The sequence below is a fragment of the Trichechus manatus genome, unplaced genomic scaffold, assembly GCF_000243295.1.
Source record: "Trichechus manatus latirostris isolate Lorelei unplaced genomic scaffold, TriManLat1.0 scaffold00016, whole genome shotgun sequence".
NCBI lineage: Eukaryota > Metazoa > Chordata > Mammalia > Sirenia > Trichechidae > Trichechus > Trichechus manatus.
Genome location: NW_004443952.1, coordinates 12,154,272 through 12,174,545, shown reverse-complemented (window position 1 = coordinate 12,174,545; position 20,274 = coordinate 12,154,272). Strand labels below are relative to the sequence as shown.

At 43.9% G+C, this 20,274-nt stretch overlaps 1 protein-coding gene across 1 annotated transcript in view; it reads right to left on the bottom strand.

Moving 5' to 3' along the window:
- The window catches only part of EPB41L4B (erythrocyte membrane protein band 4.1 like 4B), a 147,987-nt gene that overhangs the window by 15,743 nt on the left and 111,970 nt on the right, over window positions 1–20,274 (bottom strand). The window contains exons 19-22 of the mRNA XM_023727407.1: window positions 19,002–19,069; window positions 15,815–15,913; window positions 8,112–8,295; window positions 6,336–6,413 (exon numbers count right to left, since the gene is read on the bottom strand). Of these exons, the coding sequence (XP_023583175.1) occupies window positions 6,336–6,413; window positions 8,112–8,295; window positions 15,815–15,913; window positions 19,002–19,069 (429 nt within the window). The remainder of the gene's footprint in view (window positions 1–6,335; window positions 6,414–8,111; window positions 8,296–15,814; window positions 15,914–19,001; window positions 19,070–20,274) is intronic.

The following is a 20,274-nucleotide window of genomic DNA, read 5'->3' as shown; positions in this document are numbered from 1 at the left end:
TCTGATGTAGGTATAGGAGCAGCTGACAAGGTTACTTTGGGTTTCAAGGAGAAACTTTTCACTCCAGAAAACAAATACACACATTTTTTAGTTCAAGAGAGTTTCCTTGAAATTATTGGTATCATCCTGCCATAAAGAATAAAATACAGCACCTGGGCAAGTTTCACTGAAAAATGATCAAGAAAATTGCAGGCCTTTTTTCCTTCTCCAAATCGATCTAAGTCTGTCCTTTTCACAATTGTGCAGTTCTAGACAATTTCCAAGGGGCTTTGACAACCATTCTCCCACAATGGTCTTCACGACAGCCTTATTTTACTATTCAAATTTGAGGGATGCAGAAATTGTGTTTGCAAAGTCTAAATCCATGGTTTCTAGGCCCTCATGTTGATCATTTCTAAAACCATTTTTCACAGACAAGTGAATCCTTAGTCCTTATTCTACGTTCTGCAGTCCACTTTTACCGGCCTACTTAAAACCTTTCTACTTCTCTCTATGGCCCTCAGGGTAAACCCTAAGCTTTGTAAGATGATGACAAGGTCAGCATGAAGCTGACTCCTGCCAGCCCTCCAGTCTCAGCTCTTGACACTGCCCCAATGCATCAAGGCTCCAGCCAGAATCAACTACACCAGGGACCTTTGTCCCTGCTTATAATAGCAGGCACTGATGTGTGTCTTCAGAAGAGAAGAAAAACTGCCATAAATGATAACGAAACATGGACAGGGACATAATGCATAGAGGCCAAAATATGTCGCAACTCAAGATGATAAAGAATGACTTAAGGCCTTGCCCAGTGTTGGACTTTTACGGTAAAGACATGTTGATCCATTCCCGCAAGCATTTCTGACCTTTCCAAATCTACATCTGACTGAACATCCCTGGGCTTCCACACTCTTGACTCTAATTAAATAAGAGTGAAATAAGATAACACATGTAATAGGATACTATTTTGAATCACCATTTTATGTTTTGCTCCTGGTATTTCCTTTTTTCCTTGGGTCTTTTCCACATTCAGGCAGCTAGGTTCTTCTACAGATAATTGCCTTTTGAGTTTCAAAATCCAATTCTTTGGGGAGCAGAAAAGATTCTTGGCATAGACAAATGGGTTGAAAGCATGTCAGTCTCCTTCATCATCCAGATAGAAAAGAGATTACCAGTTTGAGATGAGAAAAGTCAGAGGGAGGTAGACATTAGGAGTACTGAGGAAAGGGGCCCTGTGCCCCCTCCTCCATGGGCCAAATCAGTCAGAGACACAGGAATTCAAGACCAGAGAGTTTCTGTACCCTGTTGCTCAGGTAGAGCCTGGGAGGTAGGCTACTGTGTTGTCCAGCAGGCAGGGATTCACACACCCCAGCAGGAGAGTGGTTTTCACCTACCCAAAAGGGGCATGAAGGTAGAAGAGAGAGTGCTCGTACGTATCAGTGAACAGATGACATCATGGACGAAATAGACCTCCCTCTACCTCCCTGCGCTCTGGAGAATATAGATAAAACTCCATGGAGAAAGAAGGGGTACCCTGGTTTGACTTGAGATTAAGCTTCAGCCCTCCTGGTAGAATGAGATTCAAAATAAAAAATAAGTTATTGAGCCAGAGGGGAACCCAGTTCTCCCGATGCCCAACCCAGGGCCTGTCCCTGTGCACTAACAGCCTTCCTTTGGCCAGGCCTACCTCCTCCCTGACACAAGAACTCTTGACTAACATTCCACAGCCCAGAACACACCTGAGTTCTGATTGGCTCTGCTTTGCAGTTGGGTGAGTGGCTCATGAAGTATGGGAATCAGAGATGGTCCAAAAAGAAAGCCAGAATTCAGAAGGCAGAGATGTTTATATTCTGTGTTACCTGAGAGGGAAGCTAGCACAACAGACCTGGAGTGGGGGGCAGGAATCCACACTCCAGTGTTATTTATTTGTAAATGTGGCCTCCTTCTAGCCCCCCTCATCTATCACCAGCAACCCGATGCACACATATATGCACACCCCAAAAGAGAAGATGAAATGGAGAGTGGGTGCTGTCTGTACCCCTCCCAGTTCCACTCCCCACCTCTTCTGTATTCATCTCCACTCCCCCCTCCCCCAGCCCTACCCAAGCAATTCAGATCAGATTATGAACTACTGTGATCCAGAATCTGGAAATGGGCAGAAAACGAACTGCAAGGTTATAAGGCTTAAGAGTTGATAAACTGATCTGCATAATAAAAGAGTTGGTGATTGAAGAAGAAAATATTTGGAAAAAGGAGAAAAAAGGTTGTAAGAGTGAAGCTGGAAAGAGTATTTTTGTGGAAAGTTTGAGATGAAAGTCCTTAGAGTAGTGGCAGGGTGCAAGAGAACTGAGGTGAAGGCAAAAAGAGATTTAAGAAGTTCTGCCAGGAGTTATTAATTTAATCTTCTTTAAAGAGTTTTGAGAGATGCCAGGCAAAGACTGAACCTTTTTATTACTCTTGGCTGTCTGGACTGTGCTTCTTGGAAACCCACTCCACAAGGAGACTGGATGGGAGGGGCAAGAGTTAAAGGGTTACACTAGTTCTGATAGCCTCTTGGTGGAACGTTGCTGAATCAAGGGAAGAAAATCTGGTCCCACTCCTCTCTCTCCAGTTCTCTGTCCTTCCAGTGCTGGCCTGAGAAGCTAGGGCAGCTGGTGGGGGCTTTCAGAGCCTCATCCACAGGAGGGAGGGGGCTCGAGGCAGGTTGTGAGCTCTGTAGGTGGCTGCACGGAAAAGTGTCCATGAAGGAGGGTTAAACGCCTGTGTGATGAGTATCACCAGGGAAGCTTTGACATCCTTGCTCTGCCAAATGCTGCTTCCTCTGCTGAAGGGAAATACCAATGGCAAGGCCCGGAGAAAGTGGCCAGATGCTAAGGTGTGTCCACTCACAGAGCTGGCAGCAAAGGAACCAGGCCTCATCCAGGCTGAGCCTCTGAGACAAGTACCTGAGCACCTCCCTTCCTCATGCCCCACTAAGCAACTCTAGGGACCAAACCTGTGCTGAGGACTTAGAGATGGTCCCAGAGCTGCCCCCGGCTGGGCTCTAGGGGATAGAGCTGAGGCTAGGGCATCTTACCAGCTCCATGGGAGGGGGCTGGTTAGTGGGGAAGGAGAGAGACATGTCCTGGCTCAGGCCACGTGCCACTGTGAAAATTGCTGTGACAGCAGTTTGGGGCCTGGGTTCTAGTCCTGGCTCTGACACAGACTGGCTATGTGACCTAGTACAAGTGCTTGCCCCTCTGTGGCCTTCATTTCTCCATCTGTAAGTGACAAGATGGTTCAAGAAACTATTCCAGCTGACTGTCTGGGTCTGAGTAGTTGGGGAAGTCCTGGTCACAAGTCCGGCATGGGGGGTGCCGTCGCCTCTCTCTGCTCCTGGCTCCTTCTGGGGGTGCATAAAGAAGCCCCTTGCAGGCCTCACCCCCCATGATCCACAGAGGCAGGTACGGTTACTGATACAGTGGCACCAGGAAGCCTTGACTGGGAGCAAGTTTCCCAGTCCCAGACCCTGAGTCCACTCTCTCCTGGGCTGTCCTCTGAGACACAGACACCCCCCTTAGAGCACTCTAACAGCAAAACCGGAGAGATGCTAGGAGGAGGAGATGGAGGGAAGAGGACCAGATGAAGGGAGAAGCCACTGCCTGAGTCTGCTCTCCTTCTCTAGGCCCCTTCACCTGCTAGGCACTCAGTGAGACAGGTCTCTGCAGCACTGTAAGGTCAAAGCCAATGGTGCTGAGGGAAGCCCAAAAGGGAGTGGGCTCTGGCTAAATGCCAGACCTCAGGCACACCTTCTCCCTGAGTCCTGTACACATGCACACATGCCTCATATTCACACAAGCAAGACAAAGGATGCTTCATCCTGAGAACACGTAGTCATTGTAAACTTTGGCCCGGAGGCTGGCAGCCGTGTCTTGGCACAGTGGAAAGATGTCAGCTCCCTGGACCCTGTTCCAGAGCTGAGTCAGAGCTGTCCAGAGATGTGAATGGGGTACTCTGGGGAGAGGCAAATGAGCTTGTTGCTGGAGGGGGGCATAGTCCTGCCAGAATCTTAGCTTCCTTTCTAATCTCAGTCAGTCATGCTCCATCAACAAAAAGATAGGGTCATTATATCTACAAGCTGGATTCATAGAACATAATAGTCTCTAAGGGAAACCCATCACTCCTGTCAAAGCCGTGATGTATTTTTTGTTTTTTTGTAAACTGACCCCAGTTCTCATATCCACCGGGCCCTTTAAGAAATACTCAGTACTTTGCTCATGTTGTGCCTTCTGCATAGAATGCCTTGGTCTACTTTCTCCAACTGGCAAACTTCTATTCATACTTCAAAACCCAGGCACAATGAAGTTTTCATTTCCCCACTGCCTCCAGACAGGGTTAGATACTTGGTCCCACATCAGTAGCAGTTTATATGGAATCTCTTATGGCATCTATTGCAGCATATTTTAGCAGCCTGGGAGCTGCTTAAGAGATATCTTCCCCTCATCAGCTTCTATTCCTGCCAGGCATGTTCTCTTCAACATGGCCCTGGGAACTTGCTTTTCTTCCCTTCTTGCCTTCATAGGCCCTTAGATTGTACCTTAGGGGTTCTCGGGTCCCTCTGGGGGATTCTGCCCTCCAGCTAGACTGGATATCCTCAGATTGCTCCTAGCTCTCACAAATAAGGCCTTGCATTTTGACTGTAGCACTAGGCCCAAGCTGCCAAGTTTCCTGTCTCTTCCACCAAGCCCCATTCCTCTCCTTTCCCAGTCTGGGGAATGCTTTAAATGCAGCCCTTCTTCCAGACATTGCTCTTCTTCAAAATGGCAAGTTCCCTAAGAGGAGTCTGGGTTTAACCCAATGTGACACAGAGAGCACTGGAAGAGAGTCCAGAAACCCGGGATCCAGCTCCAGCTTAGTCCCTGTGGGATTACCCAACTCTGGAATTCAGTTTTCCCCATCTACACAAAGAGGTAATGGTAGAGGGCCCTTTATCTCTAGGTTACCCTCTCTGAAGGGCAGAAGAACCCTTCCATCTGTGAACAGTCTTGGCAACTTGCCTAATAAGAAGGCCACGAATAACCTTGCTATGTTTACCTGAACACAGGAGAGAGGTAACTCTGAGCGGTTCACAGAGCAGGGTGTCACCCCCCCATCAGCTCTCAGCTATTTATCCAAAGGCATTGACTTGAAGCTCTCAAATCGTACCACTTCTCCAGATTAGAAGTACAATTATATAAATGATTTCCTGCGCTAGCCAAGGCAAGAACAGCGATAATTCCTAAAACCTGGACAGCATTTTGCCCCATTTACTATCTCCTGGAAGTCTTCCCAGAATTCCTTCCCATCCATTACAGTCCTCCTCCAGCAAATCCGCGCTGAATGACTCCCACTTCCGACGATCCATGAGCTCTTCTACGTAGCTCTCACGTCTTTGGCTGTTTAGCCACCTGAGTTCCCCTCTAGTCTGTAGCCCCCAGAGACTAGCACACGGCTGGGCAGTGTGCTCTCAGCAGATACTTCTCCACCCGACTCACACTTTAACTCCCATTCTAAATTTGCAGACTCTGATCGATGCTCAAGTTCACTTGGGTACTAAGTTCAGTCCAGCCACAGATACACCCGAGTTTGCCTGCATCATCTAACGATAATAATACCTTGCACATATTTGTGGTACTCTATTCTCCAAGGATTCTCTCTCATGTGATCCTTATAACAATTCTGTGATGTAGACACAGCAGACAATGACATTCTTATTTTATAGAAGATGGGCGATGACTATTCAATGACAAGGCTCTTAAGAAGGAGAGCAGAGATTGGAGCTGGGTCCAGTCTGCGTGACTCCTGGTCCAGTGCTCTCTCCCAGGAAGGATTTATCACCTGCAGGAGTCCCAGGAGAGCCACCATCCCTAACAGCAGAAGTGTATGTAGGGGATGGAGGATGGTGGGGAGACACTTAGGGGCCTGGAAGACCAGGATGAGGCTTGAGCCAGCACTTCAGACCACAGCAGGTTGTTGGGAAGCGACAGCAAGAGATTCCCCATTGGTGGGCATGCAGGGCGCAGTCCAGAAAGCCACGAAGCTGAGGCTCAAGCACCGAGGAGCCCTATAACACTTCAGATGCAGCAGACAGGAGCGGGAAGGACCCCTGTAACCACCCTCAGAGGAAAGGTAGCACCTCTTTCCCGCAAGGGCTCCAGGAGGTGGAGAGGCCCATGGGGACTGAACCCTAGAAGAAAGCTCCCTGAGCTTCCAGGCTGTGAGCAGGACAAGAAGAAGACCCTTCCCAACAGTGCTGCCCACCCCTGTCCATCTGTCCCACTGCCAAGATAGTTCTATGATCTGTGTTTTTTCTGGTTTTAGCAAAATAGAAAGTTTACCAGAGGAGTGGCTTCTGTGAAATCCATCAGAAGATCACCTGGCTCCAAGGTAAAGGTACCTCCTCGGTCAGAGGGGCTCTAAGAAGACAGACAAAAATACTCCTGGTTAGTGACAGCTCTGGATTGACAATCCTAGCTTACACTGAATTTAACCAGAAGACAGAGGTACCCAACCTCTCCCTTACCCTCTTTCTAACACTGGCCTCATTATCATGACCAAAATAATAATAATAATAACAAAAAAACCAAACTAGTTGCTGTGGAATCGATTCATACTCATGGAATCCCATGGTTGCAGAATAGAACTGTGCTCCATAGGGTTTTTGAGGCTGTGACCTTTTGGAAGCAGATCACCAGGCCTTCTGAAGTGCCTCTGAGTGGGTTTGAAAGGCCAACCAACCATTTGTACCACCCAGGGACTCCTACATTATCATGACAATTTTCTGATATTTCCCTCGCTCAGCAGTGTACAAAATGTGGAGACTGAATCATGTTTTTTTTTTTTCTGAAACCTTAATAGGTAGAAGTAAGGAGTGGAGTGGGACAGTGAAAGTCATTTTTAAATCTGCAAACAACTTTTCTTAGAATGTTCTTTGATTGGTCTTTTGGGAAATACACTTTGAGGAACCCTTTGAATGTGTACAAGGAGAACAAAGATTCCATCCTGAATCAAGAGAGAAAAGGCCTCAAAGAGTTTAACCTGATCTGCACAATAATGAGGAAGATCTTCATGGTCGGGGGTGGTACCTCGGAAAATTGTGTTTCTTTTTTGAAAAAAAAAAATTTTTTTTCCTCCTGCCCCAGGGCCTCAGCAACATGGGCAGCCCCCCCACCTCCACCCCCCACAAGGTCCTCCGTGAGGAGAAAAATGAGCCCATCAACTTGGCAAGTCCTAAGGAGAGAGACGGCCAGGAGAGGGAGCACTATGGCCTCTGGTAGGATACCGCCCGCATGCCCCTGGAACGCCTTTCGGTTGTTCCTAAGCCTGCAATCAAGTTTTGTAAATATTTCAGCCTGGTTTTAACCATGGTGTGGGATATATGATAAGAGCCTGTACACACTTAAGACGGGACGCCCCACCGCTGAGGCAAACCCAACTTGAGGTGCCAGGAGGCATCCAAGTTTGCCTGTGTCATCTAATGATGGTAATAATACTTTTCACATACGTGTGGTGCTTTATTCTCCAGTACCTGGGTGGCGCAAGTGACTACTAACTGAAAGGTGGCTGCTCTGAACCATCCAGAGGCACCTAGGAAGAAAGGTCTGGCAATCTGCTTCTGAAAGTTACAGCCTTGAAAACCCTATGGAGCGCAGCTCCACTCTGACACACATGGGGTTGCTATGAGCTGGAATCAACTTGATGCAACTGGGATTTTGTTGCTGTCGTTGTTTTACCCAGTATAAGGAATGGAGATATTCTATGCTTTTACTCCTCCAAATTGTCCATTACGGGGGAAAAACATTTTTCACTTTCTGTGTTTACAGTGTAGTAATATCTTATGCAGGGATGATATTCTAAAATCAGAACTGCCTTCAAAAATCACTTAAATTGCTCTTGAAGTACATACAGTGTACATGGCTTTACACTGTACTATTTGTCTCTTATAAACAGTTGGCTTGTGTTTTGCAACTGGTTAGTTAAAGAGCATGTTTTGGTGGTTCTTATTGTTGTTTTGAGTGTGTACACAGTCATTTATGCACACAGGATGCCGCTCCCCAAAATGTATACTGAATTCCCACCAAGCTCTGCTACTTCTCAGGGCTTTTCCCCCATACCTTGGCCCCTGGGGATGGCTGACCCTTGCCTTCTGACTTCTGAGGCGAGCTGACTTTCTGGACCTTGGGAGATGCCAGCGGCACTGAGACTTGTGTGGTGGTGATGGTTGTAGTGGAGGTTGTGGTTGTCGTTGTGGTCACTCCCACTGCCTCGGCCAAGTCTGGAGGGAGGTCGTCTTCATCACTGCGGTTACTAAAAGCACATGAAGCTCTGCTCATTACAATAATAGACATGCGGTGGGGAGAGAAGGGAGGGCGGGGAGGAATGGGAAGGCGGACAGGGTGGGCTGCCCAAACAGATGTCCACCAGATGTCCAGCTTATGGGATCCAATACTTTGACATTTTTGCCAAAGCAAACTTGGGCTGGATTTTCCGTCACTTGCCAGGGGCGTATTATTCTGAGTGGCTTTTGAAGGGTAAATGCGAGGCTCACAGGAGCCCACTGCTCTGTGAGAAGTGTGAAATGGCTCCTTTCGTGGCCTGACAGAGACTACTGCCCCGTTGGGGTAATAAATGGGCTACCGGGGAGGAGTGGGGCACATCTGTTTAGGGACCAAGTAGCTCTGGTCTTAGAAGCTACTTGATGGAACGAGAAGACCCAGGTAGAAAAGGATACTGGATGGGTAGTCACCATGAGGAAGTCTGGCCCGGCACCCTGGGCTTATCCCCAAGGCCAAGGTCATCCTGGCACAGCACGGGACAGCGCCATCAACTCCCCATTCTTCATCTCATTTTTGGTGAAAATATACACAACAAAACATACCCCCATTAAACAGTTTTTACATGCGCAGTTCGTGTGCAGACAAAGGTTACATACTTCACGTTGTGTTACCGTTCTCACTACCTCTTCCATATTATTTCACCACCATTAACTTAGGGTCTCTGTCCCCTAAAGTTCTCATCCGTGCTTTAGGGTTACTGTTGTCAATTTGCTCTCATATAGATAATTCTTTAAAAGAGTACAATGCTCAAAGTAAATATTCTTTATTAATTGAGCTAAACTGTTTAGTTTAAAAATGACTTCGTGGGATAGTTTTGGTTCGAGGTTTAAAAATTATTTCCAGGCAATAGATTCAGAGTCAACCCTTCCATTCTTTCTTTTTTTATTTTTATTATTGTACTTTAGATGAAAGTTTACAGAAAAAACTAGCTTCTCATTAAACAGTACACATATTATTTTATGACATTGGTTAACAATTCCACAACATGTCAACACTCTCCCTTCTTGACTTGGGTTTCCTATTACCAGCTTTCCTGTCCCCTCCTGCCTTCTAGTCCTTGTCCCTGAGCTGGTGTGCCCCTTTAGTCTCGTTTTATGGGCCTGTCTAATCTTTGGCTGAAGTCAACCCCCCATTCTTAATATCAACAGCATTTTCTCAAACTCATAGAAATGAAGACAAGCCCCTTAAGGACCCAATACATGGTCCTGGATAGAATGGGAGAAAAATGTAGAACAAAACTCAAACTCCGAAAAAAAAGGCCAGATTTAACCGGATTGGTAGATGCCAAATGAACCCCTGAGACTATCGCCCTGAGATATTCTTTAAACTTGGAACTCAAACCACTCTCAGAGGTCACCTTTCAGCCAAATGTCAAATTGGTCCATAAAATAAACAATATCACCCGCTGAGTACTGTGCTCCTCAAAATAGTCGTCTAGATGAAACCAAAGACCAAAGATGAGTAGGCTAGGGGGTGAGAGGGAAGCTAGATTAATGGAAACAGAATAATCAAAATGGAAATAACGAGAATGCTGATATATTGTGAAGAACATAACCAATGTCACTGAACCATATAGAAGTGTTCAATGAGAACCTAATTTCCTGTGTGAACTTTCATCAAACACAATAAAATATTAAAAAAAAAAAAAAATGGAAACAACCCAAATGTCCATCAACAGATGCATGAATAAACAAAATGTGGTATATACATACAATGGAATATTACTCAGTCATAAAGAGAAATGAAGTTCTGATATATGCTACAAAATGGATGAACCTTGAAAGCATTATACTAAATAAAATAAATCAGACACAAAAGGACAAATATTATATGATCTCATTTATGTGCAATATCTAGAATAGGTAAATGTATAGAGACCAAAGTTTATTAGTGGTTACCAGAGGTGGGTAGGAGGGGGAAAGAAGGGAGTTATTGCTCAAGGGGTACTGAGTTTCTGTCAATGGTGATGAAAAAAATTGGAAACTGATAATAGTGATGGTTACACAATAAGGCAAACACAATGTTCATGAGTTGTACACGTAAAAAATGTTGAAATGGCAAATGTTTTGTTATATATATATTTACCACAATAAAAAATGATTTGTTATATGCCTGAAATTAAAAAAAAAAACAAAACAAGTCCCTTAGTCCCTAATGCCAACCAGACTGCCACCTATATACTGAAGAGTTAACTCAGCAGGTCTGAAGTGCTCAAACCTTGCACACTCCAAAAAAAGGACTGGTCCTGGGAGACGGACCCCTGGGAGACAATCTCTGAGCTCTTAGGATATTCTTCTTGATAAGAGTGTCTTTGTTTATCTGAGACCTTGGTCCATGACAGACAGTTGATGCTGACAATGTGATTTATGGTGAATGCCTGATTTTGTATACCTGGGGCTTTGGGCCCTGCTGTATGGGTTTGAGCTCTGAAGGGCTGGAGATTGAGTAGCTAATGAGATCAGTCACACAGGTGTTCCATGCCTACGTGACTGACCACCCAATAAAAACCGTGGACACCAAGGCTCAGGTGAGCCTCCCTGTCTGGCAATACTTCTTACACCTTGCTGCACATTGTTACTGGGAGAATTAAGTGCTGTCCATGTGACTCCACCGGGAGAGAACACCTGGAAGCTTATTCCTGGTTTCTCCTGGACTCCACCCTATGTACCTTCTTCCTTGGCTGATTTTAATCAGTACCCTTTCACTGTAATAAATCATAACTGTGAGAAGAAGAGCTTTTTTGAGTTCTGTGAGCCCTTCTAATGAAGCATCAAACCTAAAAGTGGTCTTGGGAACCCCCAACACCCTCCTAAGGGTTTCCATGTAGAACTTCTGGACCACCCTGGCTTAGGGGTTGCGACTTAGAAATGATGGCTGAGCTTGAGTGTGTAGATAAGAGACCTGTGACCAGTGGGCACCAGTGTGGACTGTGCAGGGTCCCCAGTGAGGGCCTCCGTGCAGCAGTGGGCCTCATGGGAAACGTGGCCACAGGACACAGCTGCAGGGTGGACAGCAGTGACTGAGGAGGGTCCCAGGGGATTGTAGATCATTCTGCATGTGGAGAAGCCTCAAGACAAGGAATCTGGATTTATTACTAACAAGGGGAAAAGGTGGGGTTTGAACAAGTAAGTGAAAAAAATCAATAGATAAACCACTTATTTGGATGCACACTGATGAAACAGGTCAGATTAGTTACACATGCATTAGCCCATTTAATTTTCACAGCAACCTTGTATTATGATCTGCATTTTTCAGAAAAGCTGGTGATGTTCAGTGGCTGATTGTCAAATGACTTGTCCAAGGTCAAATGACTTGCTCAAGATTACATAGCTACTTAAGTAGAAGATTAGGTTAGAATTTATTTTTACCCTATTAAAAAATAGGGTAACCTTAAAAACATAGCTATTATTAATTCTACATAAAAGCCCATTAAAAAATATAGCAGCTCATCTTTCATAGCAGGAAGTCAACCGATACCATATAAAATTGAAAAAGACTCCAGATTCTTAATGGTTTTCATAACCTTGTATCTCAACTTAGATCTTAAGATGAAGAAACATTTATCTAAAACTCAGCAAGTCTTTCAATTTTACCTTAGTTTCTTTATCTTCTGTTAAATTTATGAAACAACATTTTAATAATTAAAAAATATGCATAGTATGACTCCTTTCTTTAAAATTATTACTTCCTATTTTAACAATATATATGCATAGAAAGATGTCTAAAGTAACAGTCATCACATGTGAACACTGGTCATTTCTGATGGAGTAATTCTGAGGGATTAATTACTTTTTGGTTTTTTAGGGGTTTTTTTGGTGTGTATTTGCATATGCGGTAGAAATATACAAAACAAAACATTTGCCAATTCAACAATTTTTACATGTACAATTCAGTGACATTGATTACATTCATTATGTTGTACAAGCTTTACCACTATCCTTTTCCAAATTATTCTACCACTATTAACAGAAATTCACTATGGCCGAAGTTTTTGTTTATATCCTTAAAATTAGCAGCAATTTGAAAATTTGTTCAGAGCACCTGAAAACCATGATGGTCTTGGCAGAGTACCTTAAAATCCAAATATATCCAATTCTTGCCTAGGAACTAGAAATACTATAGTAACCAGAGGGTTGACTGCATTGCCATCTAATTCCCGGGATTGCACACACATCTCAAAAATCATAATGCAGAAAATATCTTTAGGACATCAGAAATCTGAGTTTTTCCATCTGTATTCCTTGACCACGTGTTTATTAATTTTATCAATATCTACGAGTGCAAGAGATGAGCAAATAAGTGGTAACCGGTGTCGACGATTCAAGAACTATTTACAGGGCAAAAACTTAATGCTGAAAAAATTCCATCTATTAATTTAGCCATTTTCTACTATGGGGAAAATGCTGCCATTCTTTGACTTTTGAAGCAAAATAGGTTGGGGTCACTTAAGAAATACACACGTGAAGTTAGAGGTTTTAAAATGATTTCCTTGAAAAAGCCAATTTCATGAGTTAATTAAATTTCATCTCCTTCCAGGCCAGGTTATCAGCTAGTCATTGTTTCCAACATGATTACAATCCCATATGGGTGATAATAACATTTTGAGTTTCAAAGTGTAAAAGGATAGGCTAGTCTTGCCAGCTTTCTCCTCAGGGGAACAGATTTTTCCTGGTTTAATTTGTCACCCCCACCCCCCACCCCCCGAGATCATTAGGACAATTAATTATTTGAACCTTACTTGCTTTGGCTTTCCTAGGAAAGATAGCTGCTGTACTGCTCAGAAGTTTCCATTAAGGCTATGAGGTAGGGTGTGTCTGACCTTAAAAACTCCCATGCCTCTTCTCCTTTCCACAAGGTGTAAGAGGCAGGCCTGAGAAGGTTGTTTGTGTCAGCAGAGCGTCTGGAGTTACGCTCCACGTTCTACGTTTTACACTTTGGGTAACCCCTAAACTCGACCTGTTGTCAGAAGCTTCCAGGTCCTAGACAAGAAAGGAAGGGAAACTAACTCATCCTACAACCAGGCCCCTGGCTGGGGCTTTACCTGCATCATCTCATGTTAATCCTCACATAATACCTCAGAGGTAGATGTTATCTCATGCATTATACAGATGAAGAAATAGAGGCTCGAAGAGGTATTTTCCCAAGAGCTTACAGCTGTAAATTAGCCAAGACTCAAACAGAGGCTCTTCTGACTCCAAAGCCCCCAAGTTTTCCATTTTGCTCAAAGACCCCCCTGTAGCTCTTTGACCAATTATACATGCAGATAACGGTGCTGGCCCACAGCTGAGGTCAGGAACTGGTAATTACAATTGTGATTATTACTGCTACTAATACTCCTACTACCGCCACTGTTACTCAACATTTATACATCTTCTTTGGATTATACAGTAAGTTATGAGTCTTTGGATGGGAATTGCCAAAGTCATTTTGCTTTTCCCCACAATGCATAGAACAGCTCTGCACATACAGTAGCCAAGACACTTTGTTAGGCTGAACTGGATAGGCCTGGTGGTTCTGGGACACTCTGGGATATGACTCCTCCCACAGCTCTCATTACCACTCAGTGATTAGCTTTCGCTCTGGTGACAGACCACGCTACCATTTCACTAAATTCTGTGACATGCCTCCCAAAGATACCCGCCTCCTGGTATTCACGCCTTTGTGTGATTCCCTCCCCCACCCCACCCCTTGAGTGTGGGCTGGACCTAGTGACTTGCTTCTAATGAACAGAATATGGCAAAGTGACAGGATGTCATTTCCATGATTAGGTTACAAAAGACTGTGACTTTCGTCTTGCTAGTACTCTCTGGCTCTTTCTTCTTGTGCGTTTTCTCTAATGAAGAAAGCTAGAGAATTCCTCAAAAAGTTAAATACCAAATTACCATATGACCCAGCAATTCTACTCCTGAGTATATATCCAAGAGAATTAACAGCAGGGACTCAAACAAATACTTGTACACCAATGTCCACTGCAGCACTATTCACAATAGCCAAAACACAGAAACAACCCAAGTGTCCATTAACAGATAAATGGATAAACCAAATGTGATATATCCATATAATGGAATATTATTCAGCCATAAAAGGTAATGAAGTTCTAATAGATGCTACGACATGAATGAACCTTGAAAACATTATGCTAAGTGAAATTAGCCAGACACAAAAGGACAAACATTGTGTGATCCCACTTACATGAAAACATCGAGAATAGACAAATCATGGGAGTCAGAAAGCAGATCAGAGTTTACCGGGGGGCAGTGGGGTACAGGAATGGACAGTTATTGCTCAGTGGGTACACAGTTTCTGTTTGGGGTGATGAAAAAGTTTTGGAAATAGATTGTGGTGGCATAACATCGAGCATGTAATTAATGCCACTTTATTGTATAGTTAAAAATGATTAAATTAGCAAATTTTATGTTATACATACTTTATTGTTGTTGTTAAGTGCTGTCGAGTCGATTCTGATTCATAGTGACCCTATAGGACAGAATAGAACTGTCCCATACCGTTTCCTAGGCTGGAATCTTTAGAACAGCAGACTGTCACATCTTTCTCCCATGGAGCTGCTGGTGGGATCAAACCGCCAACGTTTTGGGTAGCAGCTGAGCACTTAAACATTGTGTCACCAAGGATCCTTTATATATAATTTAGCACACACGACAAATTATTTTTAAGCCAACTCTTCAGACAAAGACAAAACTGGACTATAAGATATACAATGATATTCGTGAAAAGTGTGCTTCTTAGTTCAAGTAGATACACAAGACTAAATGGGCAGCTCCTGTCTGGAGGTGAGATGAGAAGGCAGAAAGGAATAGGAGCTGGTTGAATGGACATGGGAAATCTGGGGTGGAAAGCAGGAGTGTGCTGTCACATTATAGTGACAGCATCTAGGGTCACATAACAATGTGCATGTATTTGTATGAGAAACTAACTTGAGCTGTAAACTTTCACCTAAAGCACAATTTAAAAAAAAAATATTTTTAAAAAAGAAAGGAAGCTGGAGAGGCCCACATGGCAAGGAACTGAGGGCAGCCTCTGGCTAACTGCCAGTAAGGAACCAATACCATCAGTCACCAGCCCTCGAGCCACTGAATCTTGTCAGCCACTACCTGAGTGAGCCTCAGATGAGACTATAGCCCCGGCCAACACCTTGACTTCAGCCTTGTGAGAGACACAGGGACCCAGCTAAGCTGTGCCCAGCCTTCTGACCCATAGAAACTGTGAGGCATTTAATGTGTGCTGTCTTAAGCCTCTAAGTTTTGGACTAATTTGCGCAGCAATAGATAATTAATACATACACCAAATATGTAATATTTTCAGGGAGAACGGTCTAGCCCCATTATGACCTAAATTGGAAATAAACTGAATTTTGGGGATGGCTCTCGAAGAATGGTGTGAGGGGCTAAAAAGCATTTATGACCAAACACTTAGCATTGCCTTTGTTCTTATAACTGAAAAACTTGCAGTACAGAACTCACAAACTGTATTGTCTTGTTAACTTCCTCACACGGGGAGGCTTGATTTCCGGCTTCTCCACAGCTGGTTGGGTAGTTTCCACACGTATAGGAATAGGACTTCTAATAGATATACAAAAACAAAAAAAAAAACAAAGGAACAACATCAACAAAAAATATTCATGGCTTTGTTTTGGCCATAGGAACTGTTTTCTCAGATAATTTATACCTTAACAGCAATGGTAGACAGGAAATCCATTTCTCCTCCTCTCTACTCTACATATTAAATATAAAAATAAATACTATAGAAAATCCAAAAACAAAAGTCATAGGAAGAAAATATAGCAAGTGGGGAGCTGAACATCATTAAGGTACGGAAAAAAATTTCCCTGTCCAAAACACCCTCCCTCTAATATCACGATTTGGTTCAGAACCAAGTTTTGCCAATAAAAAGAGTGAAGAGGAACCTATGGATAATCCATTTTTACTTTCAAGTAATATGGTAGCTATGATATTCTAAATACAACACAGAATATATTTTAAAAAGAAAAGAAGAAGGATCATAGGGTATTTAATGTGAAAAATGCATCATCAGAAGACTTTTAAGACTTGCCCTAAAACATCTTTTAATTCTATGTACATGTGAAATATTAAACATTAAGTTTCACTTTTACATTTCCTTAAGAAATTATGTGAGATAACTGATGAGCCCTACTGAAAACAGTATTTTAAGGAGAAGGTTAATATATTTTCCGTAGTCGTCATGACTTTTCACTAAAAAAATCAATAATTATCCTTTGGAACAAAAAGGACATCAAAACAAGTTGAAATCCTCAGCAAGGGACCTCTGGCAAACACATTAACTCTTCTGGGTCCCCAGTTTCTCTTTTACTAGTGCCTAACATGGAGCCCTGGTGGTGCAGTGGTTAAGTTATATGGCTGCTAACCAAAAGGTCGGTAGTTCAAATCCACCAGCTTCTCCTTGGAAACCCTATGGAGTAGTTCTACTCTGTCTTCTAGGGTTGCTATGGGTCAAAATCGACTCTACGGCAATGGGTTTAGTGCTTAACATGGTGATCGGCCATGGTCAGTGCCGAATAAAGGTTTGTTGAGTGAACATGTGAATGAGCAGATAAGGGATTAGAGTCAATGTATTCTAGGTTCAAGATTTCTTTAAGCTGGGCCCCCAGAGTGAACTGAACATGGCCCCTGAAAGAACTCAGTCTAGTAGGGAGCATATAACTTTGCTTGGGTGGAACGGCTGTACTGGAAAAGCTTCACAGAGGCATTGGCACTTAACCAGACAGAGGAAAGATCAAGATAGGAGACAGAATGGAGACCTGGAGCACACAAGGGTAGGCCGGAACTGCTGAAGGGTGAGGTCCCAGCAGAAAAGCAGAGGATTGTGACTAAGGGGAAAGCATAAGCCAAGTTGTGAGGGGCCTCAGGCACTGGGCTCAGGAGTTTACACTGAAGGCAATGGCAGTCACTAAAGGCTTTAAGCAAAGAAGTGGCATAGTCAGACTTGGGCATTTTAGAAAGGTCCTTGGAGCAACAAAGAGGACACTGGTGAAAAGAGGCCAGGAGCATATTAGCAGACTGCTGCTGTTGTAATACACTAGAGAGATGTTGAAGGCCCAAGGTAGAAAGGGATTGTGGTCATGAAGAGTAGAAAGTGGATGTGGGAGATAAAATGGAGGTAAAATTGGTAGGACTTGGTGACCTCGACCAATTATATATGGTGTGAGGTAGAGGAAAGTCAAGGACTCCCAGTTTATAGGCCTGGGGAACAGGTAGACAACAATGCCATTATTAACCAAGACTGGAAACCCAGTGGAGTGGGCTGGTCTGGGAAGAAACGAATTAAATTTTTGAAAATGGGTATGTGTCTCTGAAGTAAAATAAATATATAGCAAAAACATGGATTTAGGAATCATAAGGTATATGGAAAATTTTTTGTTTTTATTTTTACCATCTAGTATAAGAATTCCCCAGTCCCTGGGTGGTACAAATGGTCAACCTGCTCAGCTGCTAACTGAAAGGCTGGCGGTTGGAGTCCACCCAGAGGTACCCTGGAAGAAAGGTCTGGTGATCTACTTCTCAAAAGTCCACCCTTGGAAACCCTATGGAGCACACTTCTACTCTGATACACATGGGGTCACCATGAGTTGAAGTCCACTTGATGGCAAATGGTTACTGGTTAAAAGAATTCCCCAGGGAGTGGTTCTTAGATCAGCTGGGGTGCTTGTTGAAACGATTCCTGTCACCATCCCCAGCCCCACCCCAAGAATCTAAAAGTTCTAGAGTAGGAGTCAAGAATCTGCATTTTTAACAACAGACTTTGATGCAGTGGTCTTAGACTCCCACTGAAGTGGCAGCAGGAATCCACAGTCTGAAGTTGTTTCTCACTTGGGCTGTAAGGGGAGGCGTTCTTGCTCTCGGTGAGATCAGGGGAGAAATGGTTTCCTCTGGGTTTGGAGCAGGGGAGGCCTGGAAGCGTCAAAGAACACATGTGGTTCCAGCAAGGGCCTATCTACAGAAAATAGCGCCTATGGCAATTAGTTTTAAATTGCTGAATGATCTCTCACAGCTGGTGATGGAAACTGCAATGGCTAATAGAAACTGCTCATTAGCGCCTCTCCTCAATAGGCTCCTAGGGCACATGCCCCACCTGCCATGCCTTAGTTACACCTCTGGTCTAGTATTGGTAAGTAGCTCAGTGCGAGGGCCATGTCAGTAGGCCAAGAAAAGAGTGATAAGCTGAGCTGGAGCGGTAGGCAGAGCCCAGGTCTCGAAGGGCCTCCTGTGCAAAGTGGACCCTTGAAAGGACTTTAAGCAGGGGAATGACAAGGTCATATCTACAAGCTTGAGACCTGTTGCCATCGAGTCGACTCCAACTCAGAGCAACCCTATAGGACAGAGTAGAACTGCCCCATAGGTTTTCCAAGGAGCGGCTGGTGGATTCAAACTGCTGACCTTTTGGTTGGCAGCCATAGCACTCAACCACTATCAACACAGAGAATAAGCAGCATTTTTGAGGCTTAAAAAAACTTATTTAAGCCAGTTTTTTCTACCTATTCAGGCTCAGATTTTCTCAGTTTTATTTTTCCTCCCTGATTTTATTAGCAAATGTCCTCATGGGCAGTGTTTTGAGGATAATGTTGATGATACAGACAGTATCATTTCCCCATTTGAACAAGAAGCAACAGACCTTACATTAGCGTCCTGAAGACTGGATTTTTTATTCATATTTACAAATGTTGATTCCTCTTTTCCAACCTGTTAAAGAAAACAGTCAGGTTAGTCAAACGTGAACATTTTGGCATGAAAAACTGCTTTCAAGTCTCCTACATTCAAAAGCTTATAGAAATGTGAAGGTGGACCAAAGAGGCAGTTCATCAAGTCCCCAGTCAGTAACAAACCTTGCTCTGGTATTTATACACGTTAACAAACAAATGTTTTCTTGAGTCATTCCTCATCTCGGGGATTAATACTTAACCATTCAAATGCAATCACTTCTTGCATTCTTTCTTTTACTGAGGACCTGCTATGTGCCAGCTCATACATGAGTGAGAAGGAGATGGTGGGGGAAAAGCCAAATCCACAGTTTAATCCCCTGCCCCCACTGTAGATCAGGAATAATAATCAGCTCTATGTTCATATAGCACTTAGAGTTTACAAAGGAATTCAGAATCTGCGCTTTCACATCAGCTTAACAAGCCTGGGAGGAATTTCATCATATGATTTTGATAGAGGCCTGTCCTCCTCCCTTTGGCCAGTGCCACAAAGAATGATGGGGGAGGAGGGGACACCCACTCAGCCAGCCAGGCCAACTGAACCCATGCTGGTGTCCATGGGAGATGGAGTACTGGTGGCCTTCACACCCACCACAAACATACAGAGCTCAGGCTCTGTTCTAAAATACACTCTGAGCAAAGATTTCAAGTGTATTGGTTGGAGGGTTTCACATTATTAGCCTGCCAGGGTTGTCCAGATACGAGTCCAGCCCTGCTTCCTCATCAAAGCCTTTCTTTTAGAGCCAATAGCAGATAGTCAGGAGCCCTGCTGACACAATGGTTAAGAGCTCGACTGCTAACCAAAAGTCCGACAGTTCGAATCCATCAGCCGCTCCTTGGAAACCCTATGGGGCAGTTCTACTCTGTCCAATAGGGTCGCTACGAGTAGGAATCAACTTGACTGCAACGGGTTTTGTTTTGGGGTTTAGCAGATAATCAAAGGAGCCCTGGTTAAGTGCTGATCTGCTAATCAAAAGGTCGTTGGTTTGAACGCACCAGCAGCTCAATGGGAAAAAGATGTCGGCTTCAGTGAAGATTGCCAAAAAAATTCATTCCTATTGAGTCGAGTCCAATTCATTGCGATAAAAGCGGACTGCCATATCTGTCTCCCGTGGAGCAGCTTAACGGCTGGTGGGTTCCAACCTCCAACCTTTCGATTAGCAGCTGAGCGGTCTCAACCCAACCTTC